At 37.4% G+C, this 17,290-nt stretch overlaps 1 protein-coding gene across 1 annotated transcript in view; it reads left to right on the forward strand.

Moving 5' to 3' along the window:
• LOC306878689 (voltage-dependent calcium channel gamma-5 subunit-like) overlaps positions 1 to 17,290 on the forward strand; it is a 40,532-nt gene that overhangs the window by 16,372 nt on the left and 6,870 nt on the right. Inside the window, exons 2-5 of the mRNA XM_079431174.1 lie at positions 12,459 to 12,698; positions 13,637 to 13,678; positions 15,358 to 15,444; positions 16,162 to 16,302. Coding sequence (XP_079287300.1) covers positions 12,503 to 12,698; positions 13,637 to 13,678; positions 15,358 to 15,444; positions 16,162 to 16,302 — 466 coding nt within the window. The 5' untranslated portion in view covers positions 12,459 to 12,502. The remainder of the gene's footprint in view (positions 1 to 12,458; positions 12,699 to 13,636; positions 13,679 to 15,357; positions 15,445 to 16,161; positions 16,303 to 17,290) is intronic.

Genomic DNA, 17,290 nt, shown 5'->3' on the forward strand with positions numbered 1-17,290 from the left:
TGGAGCACTCTTGGAGCGAGTGAAAAGCACGACACTCCGACTTTTAAAAAATCCGCTCCTACCTCCAGTAAAAATCACTCTACTCCACGCTCCGCTCATACTCTGATGCCAGTGAACGTCTTTCAACATGAAAGTGAAAGTAAAAAATTACGGCTTTTTTATTTGTCGACGTATGCATTAACGGCGCATATTCAGAGACAACGAGAAACGAATCTCCTACTTAATATGCGATATAAAACTGTTTTATTTATTTCCTTAATGTTTCTCTTGTGGCCCGAACATATTCAAAAGGTATTTCGTGTTGAACAGGTTGTTTTTGAAGTCGGCGCTAAAAATAAGCTGTCATTAAGTTTATTTGATGACTGAAGTGTTAACAGTTTTATTTAGGCTATAGGCCTATAATTGTAGGCTATAATAGACCTGTATAAAAAAAAATATTTTTAACATTTTCAGTGAGGAGTAGTAGCCTAAGCTAACAGTCTAATCTTTTATTATCCTCACAGCGCGTCAGTTATGCGGTGATGCACAAAATTATTGTAATATTAATTTAATAATAAAAGTAACCTAATAATAATAGCCAGAATGTAAAATGACATTAATTGAAAATGCCATATACTCTTAATAATGAGAATATTTAATGCTTTTGACAATATCTCTGGCTATCGTCTATACATGATCATTGTCTTTCAACGCACTCCATTGTCTTATCGCGTACCCTTCCACTACGCCACTGGCTGTTGGTCAATTTACGCTAGTCTCCCGAGACCCAAAATACCTTTTTACCTTTTCAGACCAATATGAGTGGGGAACAGGTGAGCTTCTGTCTTATCTCGATAATTAACCATTTAGATGTTTTCACAAAGCGACCCTACTACAGTGTCAGTGAAATTAACAGCAAGTGCTGTAAAGTTGTTAACATGATTGATTAGTTCAAAAATCATTAGTGACATAGTCAAGTCAAGTCAAGTCACCTTTATTTATATAGCGCTTTTAACAATGCAAATTGTGTCAAAGCAACTGCACAATATCAAAATAGGAAAATAGAGTGTCAGTAATGTAAAATGACAAGATTAAACACTCAATTTTCAGTTAAAGGCATTTCATTATTGAATTCAGTGATGTCATCGTCCAGCTCAGTTCAGTTTAAATAGTGTCTGTGCACAAGCTGTACGGCAAACTGTATCTATACAACCAATTATTTATGTAAATACCTCACATAAAATTTCTCTCTATGCTGATGATATTTTGCTTTTTGTTTCTAATATTGCTGTGTCCGTTCCTGAGTGCTTAAATCTTTTTAACATATTTGGTAGTCTTTCAGGTTACAAAATAAACTGGAACAAATCGGCTCTAATGCCTCTGAATGAGGCAGCTAGACAAGAATCTAATAGTTTACCTCCTCTTATCCCCATAGTCCAACAGTTTACATATTTGGGTATTAATATATCCCCCTCAATACATCTTATTTCTAATTGTAATTATAAATCTCTTCTGAATAAGATTAAGGAGGACTTAGACAGGTGGTCACCCTTATGTTTAGCTCTTCATGGAAGAATATCTACAATTAAAATGAATGTGCTCCCCAGGGTAAATTTTTTATTTTCCATGTTGCCTCTTCCTCCGCCTGAACATTTTTTCAAGGAGCTTAATATGGCCATTTCTAGTTTTATATGGTTGAAGAAAAAACCCAGAATCCGACTTAAGACGATGCAGCGTAAGAAATTAGATGGAGGTCTGTCATTGCCTAATTTTGAATTATATAATTTAGCCTTTCAAATAAGAGGAATCAGAACATGGATTAATTCGGACTCTTCGGTTCCATGGCGAGTTATGGAAGCAAATATTATCCATCCAGTTCGATTACAGGATCTCCTCTTTTCAGGTATTTCAAAATCCTTAAAGAAAACTTATGGACCAATTATTGAATATTCACTTGATGTATGGAAAAAGGTTGAGAAAATTACGGGAGGACCCTTTTTATATACTAAGACAACCCCATTATGGCACAACAACCGTTTATGCACGGGCAACAAACCCTTTGTTTTTAAAACCTGGTCAGACTCTGGTGTTCATACATTGAATGACATTTATTGTGATGATGGCCTCAAATCGTTTCAGGACTTAAGTGCAGAGCTTTCTTTACCTGGATTCTCTTTTTTTCTATATTTAAGACTGAGGTCAGCTTTAAAAGCCTACGGCGTTCCGTGGGACACAAATGTGCTCACTCATCCTCTGTGGGAATGGTTGAGCATTGATACTCCTTCTAGTGGTTTAGTTTCTAAGATTTACAATTCAATCCTCTTACTGCAATATACTTATATTCCAGCTATCCACTCTTGGGAAAGGGATGGTCTTGTTCAAGCTGATTGGGACGTAGTATGGGCCAGATGTTTTACTGCCTCTAAGAATCTTGCACATCAGATGATACATTATAAGTGTATTAACAGAGCCTATTTCACTCCCAGTGTACTATATAAGATGAAGGTTAGATCTGATCCTTACTGTCATTTATGTAATAAATCTACAATAGGCTCGTACTTGCACATGTTTTGGGAATGTCCGGTTGTGGTTCCTTTTTGGGAATCTGTGTGTTCCATTCTTTCGGACTACATGCAATTAGATGTACCTCGAGATCCCCTGCTGTTTCTTCTATTGGATGATTCCAGTCTCCAGTTGAATGTTCATCAAAAAAGGACCTTATCAGCTGCAAGTACTGCTGCCAAAAAGACTATTTTGAAATTATGGATAGAACCATCCACTCCCATAACTTTCACTTGGCTATCATACTTCAGAGACATTGTTTTGCTGGAAGGTACCACTGCCAGGCTCAATGGCGCAAAGGGCAACACTATTCAGAGTTGGATAAATGTTTCTGAGATGTTGCTAGATAGACTGAAAAGTTGACATCCCTACAATGCTTATCGGACTTTTATCACTTTTATTATTTTTCTTTCTCTCTCTCTCTGTATAAGTGGACAGCTTCATGGCATCTGTTTGTATATAGTTCTTTTGAACCGCGAACTGTGATTTGTTTCTGAAATGAAACTAAATCTGAATAAAAATGTTGATCACAAAAAAAAATAGTGTCTGTGCAATCAGGTCTAAGATATCGCTGGAAATGAAGTGTCCCCAACTAAGCAAGCCAGAGGCGACAGTGGCAAGGAACCAAAACTTCATCGGTGACAGAGTGGAGAAAAAAACCTTGGGAGAAACCAGGCTCAGTCGGGGGGCCATTTCTCCTCTGGCCAAACGAACCAGCAGTTCAATTCCAACTGCAGCAAAGTCAGATTGTAAGGGCTCAACTGGTTCCAGTGGTCTTTTCCTGATGGCTGTCTAAGTGGCAGGGTCCTCACTGGGGATCTGTCTCTGGAGCTCATCTAGGTGTCCTGGTCTCTGCTGACGTTCAGGGCTGTAGAGGTCATCTCTGGGTGCTGATCCACCATCTGATCTGGATACGAACTGAATCTGGTGACTGCAGTGACCATCTGGGCTGGATACGGACCGGATCGGGTGGCTACGGTGACCTCGGAATAAGAGGGAAACAGACTAATATTAGCGTAGATGTCAATCTTCTTACGATGTAACAAGTACATTGTGTGTTATGGGAAGTGTTCCCGGTTCCGGTTGACCTAGTTAATGCAGCCTAACAATCCTTTAACGGATTTGAATATTAGAAGTGTATTAGTGTTTTATGTGTACGCCAGGTTAAAGAGATGGGTCTTAAATCTAGATTTAAACTGACAAAGTGTGTCTGCCTCCCGAACAGTGTTAGGTAGATTGTTCCAGAGTCTGGGCTCTAAATAGAAAAAGGATCTGCCCCACGCAGATGATTTTGATATTTTAGGTATTATCAAATGGCCAGAGTTTTGAGAACGTAATGGACGTGGAGGACTATAATGCAATAAGAGCTCGTTCAAGTACTGAGGAGCCAAACCATTCAGGGCTTTATAAGTTATTAACAAGATTTTAAAATCTATACAATGTTTAATAGGGAGCCAGTGCAGTGTTGACAGAACCGGGCTAATGTGGTCACACTTCCTGGTTCTAGTAAGAACTCTAGCTGCTGCATTTTGAACCATCTGTAGTTTGTTTATTAAAGGTCCCATGACATGCTGTTTTTTGGATGCTTTTATATAGGCCTAAGTGGTCCCTAGTACTCTATCTGAAGTCTTGTTCCCGAAATTCAGCCTTGGTGCAGAATTTCAGCCACTACGAGCCAGTACCACAATGAGATTTCCTTAGGATGTGCCATTTCTGTGTCTGTAGTTTTAAATGCTAATGCGGAGGAGAGAGGCGGGGCAAGGTGGAGGGTGGGTGTGTGGCCTGCAGCTTGCGGCCACGGTACCATGCGCTAATGTTGACAGTGGATGTATCGCAATGGCTCGTAGACACGCAGTCGTTCAAGCTTTTCAGTTTGACCCAGAATCTGATCCGGATGGAGAAGTACCGGATGAAGAAGTTGCAACTCAGTGGCTACAGCAGGACGTCTCCGAATGGTTAGTTTAAAATATTGTGTCTGGATACGGTCAGTGTTTCCCAAGTCAAGTCAAGTCACCTTTATTTATATAGCGCTTTTTACAATGCAAATTGTGTCAAAGCACTGCACAATATCAAAAAAAGGAAAATAATGTGTCAATAAGTTTAAATAGTGTCTTTGCAATAAGGTCGGCGATATCGCTGGAAATGAAGCGTCCCCAACTAAGCAAGCCAGAGGCGACAGCGGCAAGGAACCAAAACTCCATCGGTGACAGAATGGAGAAAAAACCTTGGGAGAAACCAGGCTCAGTCGGGGGGCTAATTCTCCTCTGGCCAAACAAACCAGCAGTTCAGTTCCAAACTGCAGCAAGTCAGATTAAATGGGCTCAGCTGGTTCCAGTGGTCTTTTCCGATGACTGTCTAAGTGGCGGGGTCCTCAATGGGGATCTGTCTCTGGCGTTCATCCAGGTGTTTGGCCTCTGCCTACGATCAGGGACACATACGTCATCTCCCGGCGCTGATCCTCCATCTCAGGTGTTCGGTCATCTCAGATCATGTAATGGTTAGATCCAGACTGAAGTTCTGTAATTCCTGGCTACCACGGGATGTTAATCGTAGAGACAAGCAGAGACATGATTAGCGTAGCTGCTGTTCCATCTAAGCAAAAATAAATTGTTCAACCCAAGCTAAAGAATAATAATAATGTACATTTGATCAGATATAACTGCAGTACAAGATTATAAAATGCATTGTGTGTATGCTTGGCTAAAGAGATGTGTCTTTAATCTAGATTTAAACAGAGAGAGTGTGTCTGAACCCCGAATGTTATCAGGAAGGCTATTCCAGAGTTTGGGAGCCAAATGTGAAAAAGCTCTACCTCCTTTAGTGGACTTTGCTATCCTAGGTACTACCAAAAGTCCAGAGTTTTGCGACTTTAGAGAGCGGGTTGGATTATAGCGTGGTAGAAGACAAGTTAGGTACGCAGGTGCTAAACCATTTAGGGCCTTATAGGCAAGTAATAATAATTTGTAAATGATACGGAACTTAATAGGTAGCCAGTGCAGAGACTGTAAAATTGGAGTAATATGATCATATTTTCTTGATCTGGTAAGAACTCTAGCCGCTGCATTTTGGACTATCTGTAGCTTGTTTATTGAAGATGCAGGACAACCAGCTAGCAGTGCATTACAGTAGTCCAGTCTAGAGGTCATGAATGCATGAACTAGCTTTTCTACATCAGAAACAGGTAGCATGCTTCGAAGCTTGGCAATGTTTCTAAGATGGAAGAATGCTGTTTTTGTAACATGGGAAATATGATTTTCAAAGGACAAGTTGCTGTCTAAAATAACACTCAGATTTTTGACTTTAGAGGACGTAACAGTACATCCGTCTAGTTGCAAATTATAATCCACGAGATTCTGTGTACTGTTTTTTGGTCCAATAAGTAATATCTCTGTCTTGTCTGAATTTAGTAGGAGGAAATTATTGGTCATCCAATCTTTTACACTTTTTACACAATCTATTAGCTTAGATAGTTGAGAAGTTTCATCTGGTCTTGTTGAGATATATAATTGAGTATCATCAGCATAGCAATGAAAACTTATCCCGTGTTTTCTAATAATATTTCCAAGGGGCAACATGTAAATTGAAAATAGCAGAGGACCTAGGACAGATCCTTGTGGTACTCCATACTTTACTGGTGATAATTGAGATGACTCCCCATTTAAATGAACAAAGTGGTAGCGATCGGACAGGTAGGATCTAAACCATCTTAAAGCCTGTCCTTGAATACCAATATAGTTTTGTAATCGATCTATGAGTATATTATGGTCTATAGTGTCAAACGCAGCACTAAGATCAAGTAATACTAGCAATGAGGTGCAGCCTTGATCTGAAGCAAGTAGTAAGTCATTCGTAATTTTAACAAGTGCAGTTTCTGTACTATGATTGGGCCTGAAACCTGATTGAAATTCTTCATAGAGATAATTTTTTTGCAAAAAGGAGCATAATTGAGTAGACACAACTTTTTCTAAAATTTTTGACATAAATGGAAGATTTGAAATGGGGCTGTAATTTGCCAGTTCATTTGAATCTAGTTGTGGTTTCTTAATAAGAGGCTTAATAACCGCCACCTTGAATGGTTTTGGGACGTGACCTAAATATAACGATGAGTTAATAATATTGAGAAGCGGTTTTTCTGCTACTGGTAACAACTCTTTCAGTAATTTAGTAGGTACAGGATCTAATAAACACGTTGTTGGTTTAGATGCACTGATAAGTTTTATTTAGCTCTTCCTGTCCTATAGTTGTAAAGCACGGCAGTTTTTCTTTGGGTGCGATGAATGAAGCTGAAATACTAGACGCAGTAGAATCTACATTTGATATTGTATTTCTGATGTTATCTATTTTATCAGTAAAGAAATTCATAAAGTCATGACTATTAAACTGTGGGGGAATATTTAGATCGGGTGGTGTCTGTTTATTTGTTAATCTAGCCACTGTGCTAAATAAGAACCTTGGATTGTTTTGGTTATTATCTATGAGTTTGCGGATATGCTCTACCCTGGCAGCTTTTAGAGCCTGTCTATAGTTGGACATACTTTTTTTCCACGCAATTCTAAAAACTTCTAATTTAGTTTTTCTCCATTTGCGCTCAAGAATACGAGTTTCTTTCTTGAGAGAACGGGTATAACTGTTGTACCATGGCGCAGTACGTTTTTCTCTAACCTTTTTCAATTTGAGGGGGGCAACAGCTTCTAATGTATTAGAGAAGATAGTGCCCATGTTGCTAGTCATTTCGTCTAGTTCATGCGTATTTATTGGTACACAGAGCAGTTGAGATAAATCAGGCAGGTTATTTGTGAATCTGTCTTTGGTGGCTGGAACAATAGTTCTGCCCAGACGATAACGCGGAGCCATATAACTAATATCAGTAATAGGCAGCATGCACGATATAAGGAAATGATCAGTAACATCGTCACTTTGAGGTACGATATCTATATCAGTAAGATCAAGTCCATGCGATATAATTAAATCTAGCGTATGATTAAAACGATGAGTGGGTCCGGTGACGTTTTGCTTGACTCCAAAAGAGTTTATTAGGTCAGTAAACGCAAGTCCTAACGCATCATTTGTATTATCAACGTGAATGTTAAAATCTCCGACAATTAGCAGTTTATCAACATTAACTAGTAGATCTGAGAGGAAATCTGCAAATTCTTTTAGGAAATCTGTATATGGCCCTGGCGGTCTATACACAGTAGCCAGAGCAAGAGACAGGAGAGATTTCTTTTGCATATCTAACAGTGTAACATTAAGCAGAAGTATTTTGAATGAGTTAAACCTCCTGTATCCTGTTTTCTGAGTAACATTGAGAATATCACTATATATTGTTGCCACACCGCCGCCACGACCAGTCTGACGGGGCTCATGTTTATAACAGTAGCTTGGTGGAGTAGACTCATTTAGACCAAAATATTCATTTGGTTTAAGCCAGGTTTCAGTCAGGCAGAGTACATCAAAATGATTATCTGTGATCATTTCATTTACAATAACTGCTTTGGGTGCGAGTGATCTAATGTTTAAGAGCCCAAGTTTTAAAAATAGTTTTTGTTCATTTATTTTGCGTTTTTCTGGTTTAATCACGGTCAGATTTTTTTCTAGATCCTGCATTGAATTTATATTTTGATCTCGCTATTCGGGGAACAGACACAGTCTGTATAGATTGGACAACGCAATTATTTCTATTTTTTAAGTGGGTAGAACAAAAGTCGTCATAGCAGTTATTTGAGAATTGGCTTACTAGTCAGATGGAGCGTAGCGTCCTGGAGATGTTGTTTCCCACACATAGACTTTACTTGGGTGGACCGGAACAATATCCACCACCCGCTGCCATCAGCTCCCGTGTTTCACACACACGAGCGTGACTTTAGCACAATATTTAGTAACTTTCAGAACCTTTTGGCGGATTTTTTCCTAACATACTAACAAACCTAGCGACTTTAAAAAAAAATTTAAAAAAAAACCTATCATTCAGTTGTAAGATGTCTCCAGTACTGCCCTGCGAGCGCGAGGACTGACTCTCCCAGTGCAGTGTCGCCTCTCTCGGCAAAGCAGCGTTTCCAAGCACTTGTCGCTTACTGACTGTTTGGACTTTTAAATATGAACATCTGTTAATATGCGCAGTTTGTTACTCAGACGCAAAACACTAATATAGCCAAAACCACTGCATATAGTTGCTTTTTAGTGTAAGTTAGATGTATATTGATTTTATCAGACGATGTTGCGATTATAAATCAGGATTTAAGGAGTACAGTGAGAGTGATTCAGGCTTAACATGTATTATTAATGGGTCGTGTTTACTATTTATACTTGTTTTATGTATGACAACAGAAAATATGTAAATGTGAACAGCTTTATTGGGCATTCAGTTGTACTACAGTATGTGACAGTTCATAGAGTAGAACCGATCTGAAGTGCCAAAAAACAATGCTTCGCTCGTTTGCACGCCATGATGTCTCTCGCTCGCCTCGCACGGTCATAGCTCATTTTCTCATGGGCGGACAAAGCAGAGAAAGGGGAGGTAACCTTTCCCTGTATGACGAAATAAAGGGAAGATTCCAGATTGGGCCATCTGAGCTTACATTTTCTCAAAGGCGAAGCAGGATTCGCAGGGCTCGGTTTACACCTATCACCATTTCTAGCCACTGGGGGACCATGGACAGGCTAGGGGAACTCATAATAATGTTAAAAAACCTCATAAAGTGAAATTTTCATGCCATGGGACCTTTAAGCGTGCAGAATAACTGCCCAATAAAGCATTACAATAATCTAACCTTGAGGTCATAAATGCATGAAGTAACATTTCTGCATTTGACATTGAGAGCATAGGTCTCAGTTTAGATATATTTTTAAGATGAAAAAAAGCAGTTTTACAAATGCTAGAAACGTGGCTGTCAAATGAGAGATTATTATCAAATAGCACACCTAGGTTCCTGGCTGATGACGAAGAATTTATAGAGGAGCCATGAAGTGTTAGACAGTGTTCTAGGTTATTACTTTTAGGGGTTTTAGGTCCGATAATTAACACCTCTGTTTTTTCAGAATTATCAGTAAGAAATTACTTGTCATCCAGTTTTTTATATCGACTATGCATTCCATAAGTTTCTCAAATTGGTGTGTTTCACCGGGCCGCAAAGAAATATAGAGCTGAGTATCATCAGCATAACAGTGAAAGCTAACCCCGTGTTTCCTGATGATATTTCCCAAGGGTAACATGTAAAGCATGAAAAGTAACGGCCCTAGTACTGAGCCTTGAGGTACTCCATACTGCACTTGTGATCGATATGATACCTCTTCATTCACTGCTACAAATTGATGGCGGTCAGGTATGATTTGAACCATGCTAATGCACTTCCACTAATGCCAAGAAAGTTTTCTAGTGTATTCAAAAGAATGTTGTGATCGATAAGATCCAGTAGCACTAATAGAGAGATGCAACCATGATCAGATGATAAGAGCGGGTCATTTGTAACTCTAATGAGAGCAGTTTCAGGACTATGTTATAGTCTAAATCCTGACTGGAAATCCTCACAGATATAATTTTTCTCTGAGAAGGAATATAATTGTGAGGATATAGTATAGATTTTGGAAGTAAAATAGTTCATAAAGTCATTACTGCTGTGCTGTTGGGAAATGTCAACACCTGTTGATGCTTGATTGTTTGCTATTTTTGCCACTGTATTGAATAAATACCTGGGGTTATGTTTTTTTTTTTCTAAAAGAGACGAAAAGTAATCAGATGTAGCAGTTTTAAATGCTTTTCTGTAGGATAGGGTACTTTCCTGTCAAGCAATACGAAATACCTCTAGTTTAGTTTTCCTCCAGCTGCGCTCCATTTTCCAGGCTGCTCTCTTTAGGGCGCGAGTGTGCTCATTATACCACTCTGTTGGACTCTTTTCCTTAATCTTCCTGAAGCGTAAAGGAGCAACCGTATCTAAAGTGCGACCCAAAAGAGAGACCCCATAGTTTCTGTTACATCATAAAAATTTTCTGCGCTGTTGGATATGCTGAGGAATTTAGATAAATCAGGAAGATTACTTACAGAGCAGTCCTTTGTGGTAGAAGTGATGGTTCTACCATATTTGTAAGGAGGAGTTGAATTTACAGCAGAGTCACTCCGAGAAGAGTCCTCGCTGTCCAGAGTGTGTCTTCAATCGTGTAGCACACTGTTTATTAAACCACTGTTTATTAAAATGCTGAATCTAGTATAATATCAGCGTGAACTTGATCCTTCTCCCCAATTCACTGGACAAGAGTGACACCAGAAGAGAAATATTCATCATTTTGCTTAACTAAAAAATACGTAATTATTTTAGACAAATGATTGCACAGTGTTACTCTCAGAGAGTCGCCACAGTCAACGCTGTCTCCACCAATGACACTCACCAGATACCAATCCCCTGATTTCTGATCACCGCCACCTGTCAGCACTAATCAGCAGCACTCTTCCCGTTCACTCACTGTCTGGTCTCAAACATTCCATGTTGACTAACCTGTCCCACTTACCTTTTGTCTATTTACCAGTTGCTCCAGTGTTCCTATCCCTGTTCTCCACCGTCTCCACGCTCCGCTGTTACCTCTGGATCCCCTGGAAAAGGAAAAAGGACATTCACACTCAGATAAGCCCCTAGAGACATTCCCATTCCCCGCCTGCTTACCTGGACATTCTGCTCATGTCATTCCCCTCTGCTACTGCTCAATAAACCTGTTGACTGTATTGCACTTACCTCTGAGCCCTGTGTCTATCTGCTGACAGTTACATCATTTAAAAAAAGTTTTAGATATTATACTAAATAATGTGATTTGTTTTAATTTTTAATTAATAATTAATGACCTATTGGGTGATATTACTATATCTAATACTAAATTAAATTGTCTAAGCTTTCATTTTTGGTACACAATATTGTTGCTATCCATTATACATTTGCATTTTATTATTACAATATATTGTGAAACGATATATTGTTATACCCCTGCATTGTTTTGAACGTTGAATAATTGTATCAATATATATGTATATTCTATATCCCGTGATCCAACAGAGGATAAGAGGCAAGGAGAATGGATCAGTTTTTATAGGGAAAGACAGTCTAGTTAAATGTTTTGCCATGTCACTACTGATTTTTGAACTAATCAATCACGTTTACAGCACTTGTTGTAAATTTCACTGACACTGTAGTAGGGTCGCTTTGTGAAAACATCTAAATGGTTAATTATAGAGATAGTAAGACTCACCTCAGCTGTTCCCCATCATATTGGTCTGAAAAGGTAAAGAGGTGTTTCGGGTCTCGGGAGACTAGTGTAAATTGACCAACAGCGCCATCTGCTGTTTTTGGAAAAGAAAGTTGCTCAATTGCACGTGAGAAAATCTGCCCAAGCCAAGTTTCCTCATAAAAAGGCAAACGAGTCTCACAGTTGTAACAGTACATATATTTGTCTATACCTCTGCATTTTCTCTCAAACAGAGTTTTGTATTTGCAAATAACTTGTTTGAAAGTCGAGTTTTTCTTTGCAAAGCAGATTGTGTTTATTTGCAAAACACTGGATTTGTTTGATGAATATTGGCACAAAATTCACTCCATATGACAGCTCACTCAGGGCGGGTCTGAGGTAAGACACCAGTGCAGTCTGTGCTGAAATGCTACTGTCAATCAAACAATCGTGGGAGCGGCCTTCGTCCGTGTGACCTCACATGACCGGCTCGATTTGAGAAAGGGGTAAAGATTTTAGAAGATTAAAAAAAAAAACACTGGGTGGATTTTTATCATTATAGGGTGGTTGTGTACACACACTGCCAACAAACATTTCAGTTCAAACAACTTATAAAAGTGCATGTAGCATTATATGACCCCTTTAAAAAACAATTTGGATGTTAAATTACAGTTAAAGGTAAGCTTTTTTCTTCCCCTCTCTCACTACAGCTCCTGTTTTCTACAGCTTGTGTCCTCTGCTGCTGATGTGAAAGATGAGTTTGTGTGGCAGGAAGGCACTGACACTCCTTAGCAGTGTGTTTGCCGTGTGTAGTCTGGGGCTGCTGGGTATTGCTGTCAGCACTGACTACTGGCTCTATCTTGAGGAGGGGGTCATCCTGCCTCTCAATCAGAGCACTGAAATCCGTATGTCTCTCCATTCAGGTCTCTGGAGAGTCTGTTTTCTTGCAGGTGAGTGAATGTCTGTGTGTCAATATATGGACTTTCTGTGAGACACTGCCGCTTGTTAGTCCTGAAGGTGTGCATTTAACATCTTAGTTTACGAATAGACTTATCCTCAAGCCCAGACCTTGCAAATGAGAATAGAGTCTTAACACTGACATGCTAACTCCACGGACTGTGCTAAAAATCATCCAGTCGTCAAGGTAATTTAGCACACGGACACTCCAGAGCCTCAGCGGGGCCAGAGCAGCAACCATGCACTTAATAAATATGCAAGGTGCTAAGGCTATGGAAATACTTGAAATTAGTATGCCTTGACACCAAAAGCAAACCTGAGAAACTTCATGTGTCTCTGAAAAAATCTGAATGTGGAAAGAAGCATCCTTCAGATCTATTGTGACAAACCAGCTAAAGTGAGAATGGCTTGGAGAGATATTTGGGGTGATACTGAAAAGGGTTACACACAAGCAAATTGGAGGTTAGTGGTGGTGCACACGCTGAGATATCTCTTAAAGGCAATGTCCCGCTAGCTACATTTAAGCAACATGATTGGGGCCAGGATTTCTCACCTACCCAAAGTTGTTGATGAAATCTCTTGATTTTGAGAGCAACATTTTCCAGACTGAACATTGTTGGACAATTTATGCTGCACAGACTATCATAAATGATACAATACATAAAATACATCCCTGTGTATCAGCCTGTAATTTGTGTTAATTCTGTTTTTGAAACAAGGATTTCTCTATACTATCTTTGGTCTATAATCCAGTCATTTTCACTAACTAATCTTTCAACACTGTACAGTCTTGCATAGCAGATTCTGTACCTCTTCCTGTTTCACCCTGTACTGCCCTTACCTCACAAATAGCATACTGGTATGTTTACTTAAATAATGGGACTTTGTAGATATAGAGGCAACAAATTATTTATATTCCTCTTCCATTTAGAGTCACCAGCTCCAGCGACAGTGTTACCAACTGGTAAATCAGGTATCTTCCCTTCTCTCACCTCTGTTTCGCTCTTTAAGATTTCTTAGATTTTTTTTTGAAAGACATTTATACTTTTATTTCATACGGACACAATAAATTAATCAAAATTGTCAGAAAAGACATTTAAAATGTTAAAGATTTATATTTTATATAAGTGCTTGATGGATGTTTTGAAAAAAAAAAGTGTATCATGGTTTCCACAAAAAAAAAAAAAATATATATATATATATATATATATATATATATATAAATAGGCAGTGCAAATGTTTTAATCACTGATAATGATGTTTCTTCAGCACCAAGTCAGAATATTAAGATGATTTTTGACGGTTCATGTGACACTGAAGTCTGGAGTGATGAAAATTCAGCTTTACAATTTCACCCTGAGCTAAATTAGATTTAAAAATATCTTAAAATACAAAAAAAAAAAAAAACATTTTACATTTTAACAATATTTCACAATATTAATATTTTTTACTGCATTTTTTTTCATCTGACTAAATGCAGCCTTGGTGAGAATTAGATATTTATTCCAAAAATATTGTAAAAATTTTACAGATCCCAAACTTTCAAACGGTAATGTATTCAACTGATATAATTATTATTGCAGACACAGTGAATATCATGTTTGTCATTCTTAAAATCATTTAATTCTGTTCATTAGATCTTGCAAAACATACGTTGTGAGAGTTATTCTTAATGGATTATATAACAGCATTTTGCACAGGGGTCACATCCATATAGGTCCAAATGGTTCTGGACGAGTATTCGTTATTGAGTGGCCTTGTTACTAAAAACCCTACAAAGTAAAATGTTTGACCTGCAAACCTTTGCACTCAACAATGTAGCTGACACAGGGGCGGTTCTAGACCACAGTAACTGGGGAGGCTAGGCAGGGGCCACTTGTGGGTTTAGGGGGCTCAATTTTAAAATTCATCTTAACCTTAAGTATTATTCATTCATTCATTGTTCACCATGTCATGTATCACTGCAGTCTCTAAAAGTAATCTATAACAATTTCAACTAAATTAAATATTTAATCATGTTTCATTTATTTGACAAACAATTTTGTATTGTAGTATCAGGGGCATCATGCACTCGTTATTTTTGAGGGGGCACGAGTGAAGGGGGGGGGGGCTCTCGTGCTTGTCATGTGACACACAGCAGCCACAATACCACTGTATAACTGATATAGGCCTATATAATAATAATAATAATAAAAAACATTAAACCATCACAGAAAATTGTTATGGTTTCCACTACAAATACCATTTCAAACATTAAAAACCATCATCTTTTAACCATTAAAAAATGGTTTTCGGTAGTGTGTTTTGGGACATATTCCATTAGGTTTCAAGTAAAAGCAATACAAGTCCCATTATAACCAGTAAAACCATTACTAATTTTGTAATGGTGTCTATTGTTTTTGGTTATATTTTATTTTAATTTTTTTTATTCGATATATCCCTAAAATATATCATGAAATATCTCAATTCTGAAATAGGTGTTAAGTAAATGCATTTTGCACCTTTACATCTGTCAATATTTGGAAGTGTGTAATCTGATTACATATATTTATCTTTATTTAAAATGAATATGATCACTGTATCCTGTATTTTATTGTATTTTATGCTTTCATGGTAGCATTTTTCAGGTTTTTATTTATTTTTTTTTTCAAGGAGAGGAGAAGGGGCGCTGCTTTACAATAGAGTATGTGATGCCCATGAATGTTCAAATGATGTCAGAGTCTACGGCCAGCGTTCTGAGTGAGTAAAAGTCTCCTAAATGTGATGTAAAAATGGCTCTTTTGAAATAAAAATCCATCTTTCTAAATGTTGTTTAGTCACTGGCCACTGCAGCACTAACAAAAATAATTGATTCTACAGTAGTGGATTAAAAAAAAAAAAAAAAACTTGGAACAACCTCAGAAACAAACTACCTAAACAACTGAGCACAAGTTTAAAAGGCAATGGAGTGGTTACAATATTAATTTAATTTAATTTAGACAGACATAAGCATTTAGACAGACATAAGCATTTATTTATTTTATTTGTTTATTTTTATTTCAGTGTACCCATTATGCAGTGTATTAATTAATGTAGTTCTTGATTTGCATATGTATGATACATTGACACATTGCCATTGTGTCAGAGGTCTCTAAATGGTTGCATGATTTTCAGTTTGTCTGAGTAAGAATTGATATCCAATAATACTTCATGTTTGTGTAGTCAACTAATCAGTGGCATTTAAACCCTCACATGACCCTCACATGAGCACCAAGCCTCACATGTATACTGTGATTTTGTTCTGTATGTGCCCTTTAGGGTCCACAAGAGGGCATTAGTTAACATTACAGATAACAATAATAATAATAATAATAATGTAATTAATTTTTTTTTTTTTGTCTGCTACATTAATGGTGAGAGGTTGTAGAAGTATCGGGTATCCATCATAAGTAATCATTTATTTTGGTTTGTTCACAGAAATGATTCGCTCTGCTACTCCTTTCCCGCTGGTCAGTCTATTCTTCATGTTCATTGGCTTTGTGCTGAGTAATATTGGACACATCCGCCCTCAACGCACTATTCTGGCTTTCATCTCAGGAATCTTTTTTATCCTGTCAGGTGGATATTTGTTTAAAGCAGTGTTCAGTACATATATAGCCAGTAAGAATGAATCATGTCATGTTGCTGAACAAAAGTATACTTCTTGATAATAAGTTTCAGAGGAGAACTTTTTTCTAATGACTGAATAGATAAAAAAAAAAACTGATAGTAAGAATAATGATAAAACTGTTCATGTTTGGAAGACTTGGTTTTTAGCTCTTAAAGTGACAGCTCTCTGAAGGGCCAAAAATCTTTTTCAGGTCAGAATGTATGGAGCGAGATTAGTTTCAATAATAATTCACGCAAAAGACACAATTTACATGCATGAAACATAATTCACATGCATGAATCAAATATATATATTTGTTGTGCATGTGGATTGGTTTATGTGAATATATATATATATATATATATTCACATAAACCAATCCAATTAATCCTGATTAAAAGATAATCGTTGCCCAGCACTAATATATATATACAGTATATATATTAGTGCTGGGCAACGATTATCTTTTAATCAGGATTAATTGGATTGGTTTATATATATATATATATATATATATATATATATTAGTGCTGGGCAACGATTATCTTTTAATCAGGATTAATTGCATGATTGTCTGCGATTAATCACATTTGCATTGTAATGCACAAAATTCAATAATGCATTCAAAAGTAGTGTATTGTGCTCTTTTTTATTTTAAAAGTACTGCTATATGAATAAAAGTGCAATAACATTTAGTTTGCAAACACTTTAAACAAATAAGGTGTTTTTTTACAGCAGTATTCCTTTTACATGGTAGCAGTTAAAATATTTATTGTAAATCTCAACTTATAACATCAATGTAATTAAATTAAATGTAAAACAAGCTATTTGCCACTGCCAGGGCATTAACATTTTTATAGAAAATATAGAAAAAAAAAGTTGTGATTATGAGCACGTTGCATTATTTTCTTTAAAATAAATAATATGAACAGTGGTTTGTGAATGTTGATGCTTAGCC

This window comes from Barbus barbus (genome assembly GCF_936440315.1).
Source record: "Barbus barbus genome assembly, chromosome: 13".
Taxonomy (NCBI): Eukaryota; Metazoa; Chordata; class Actinopteri; order Cypriniformes; family Cyprinidae; genus Barbus; species Barbus barbus.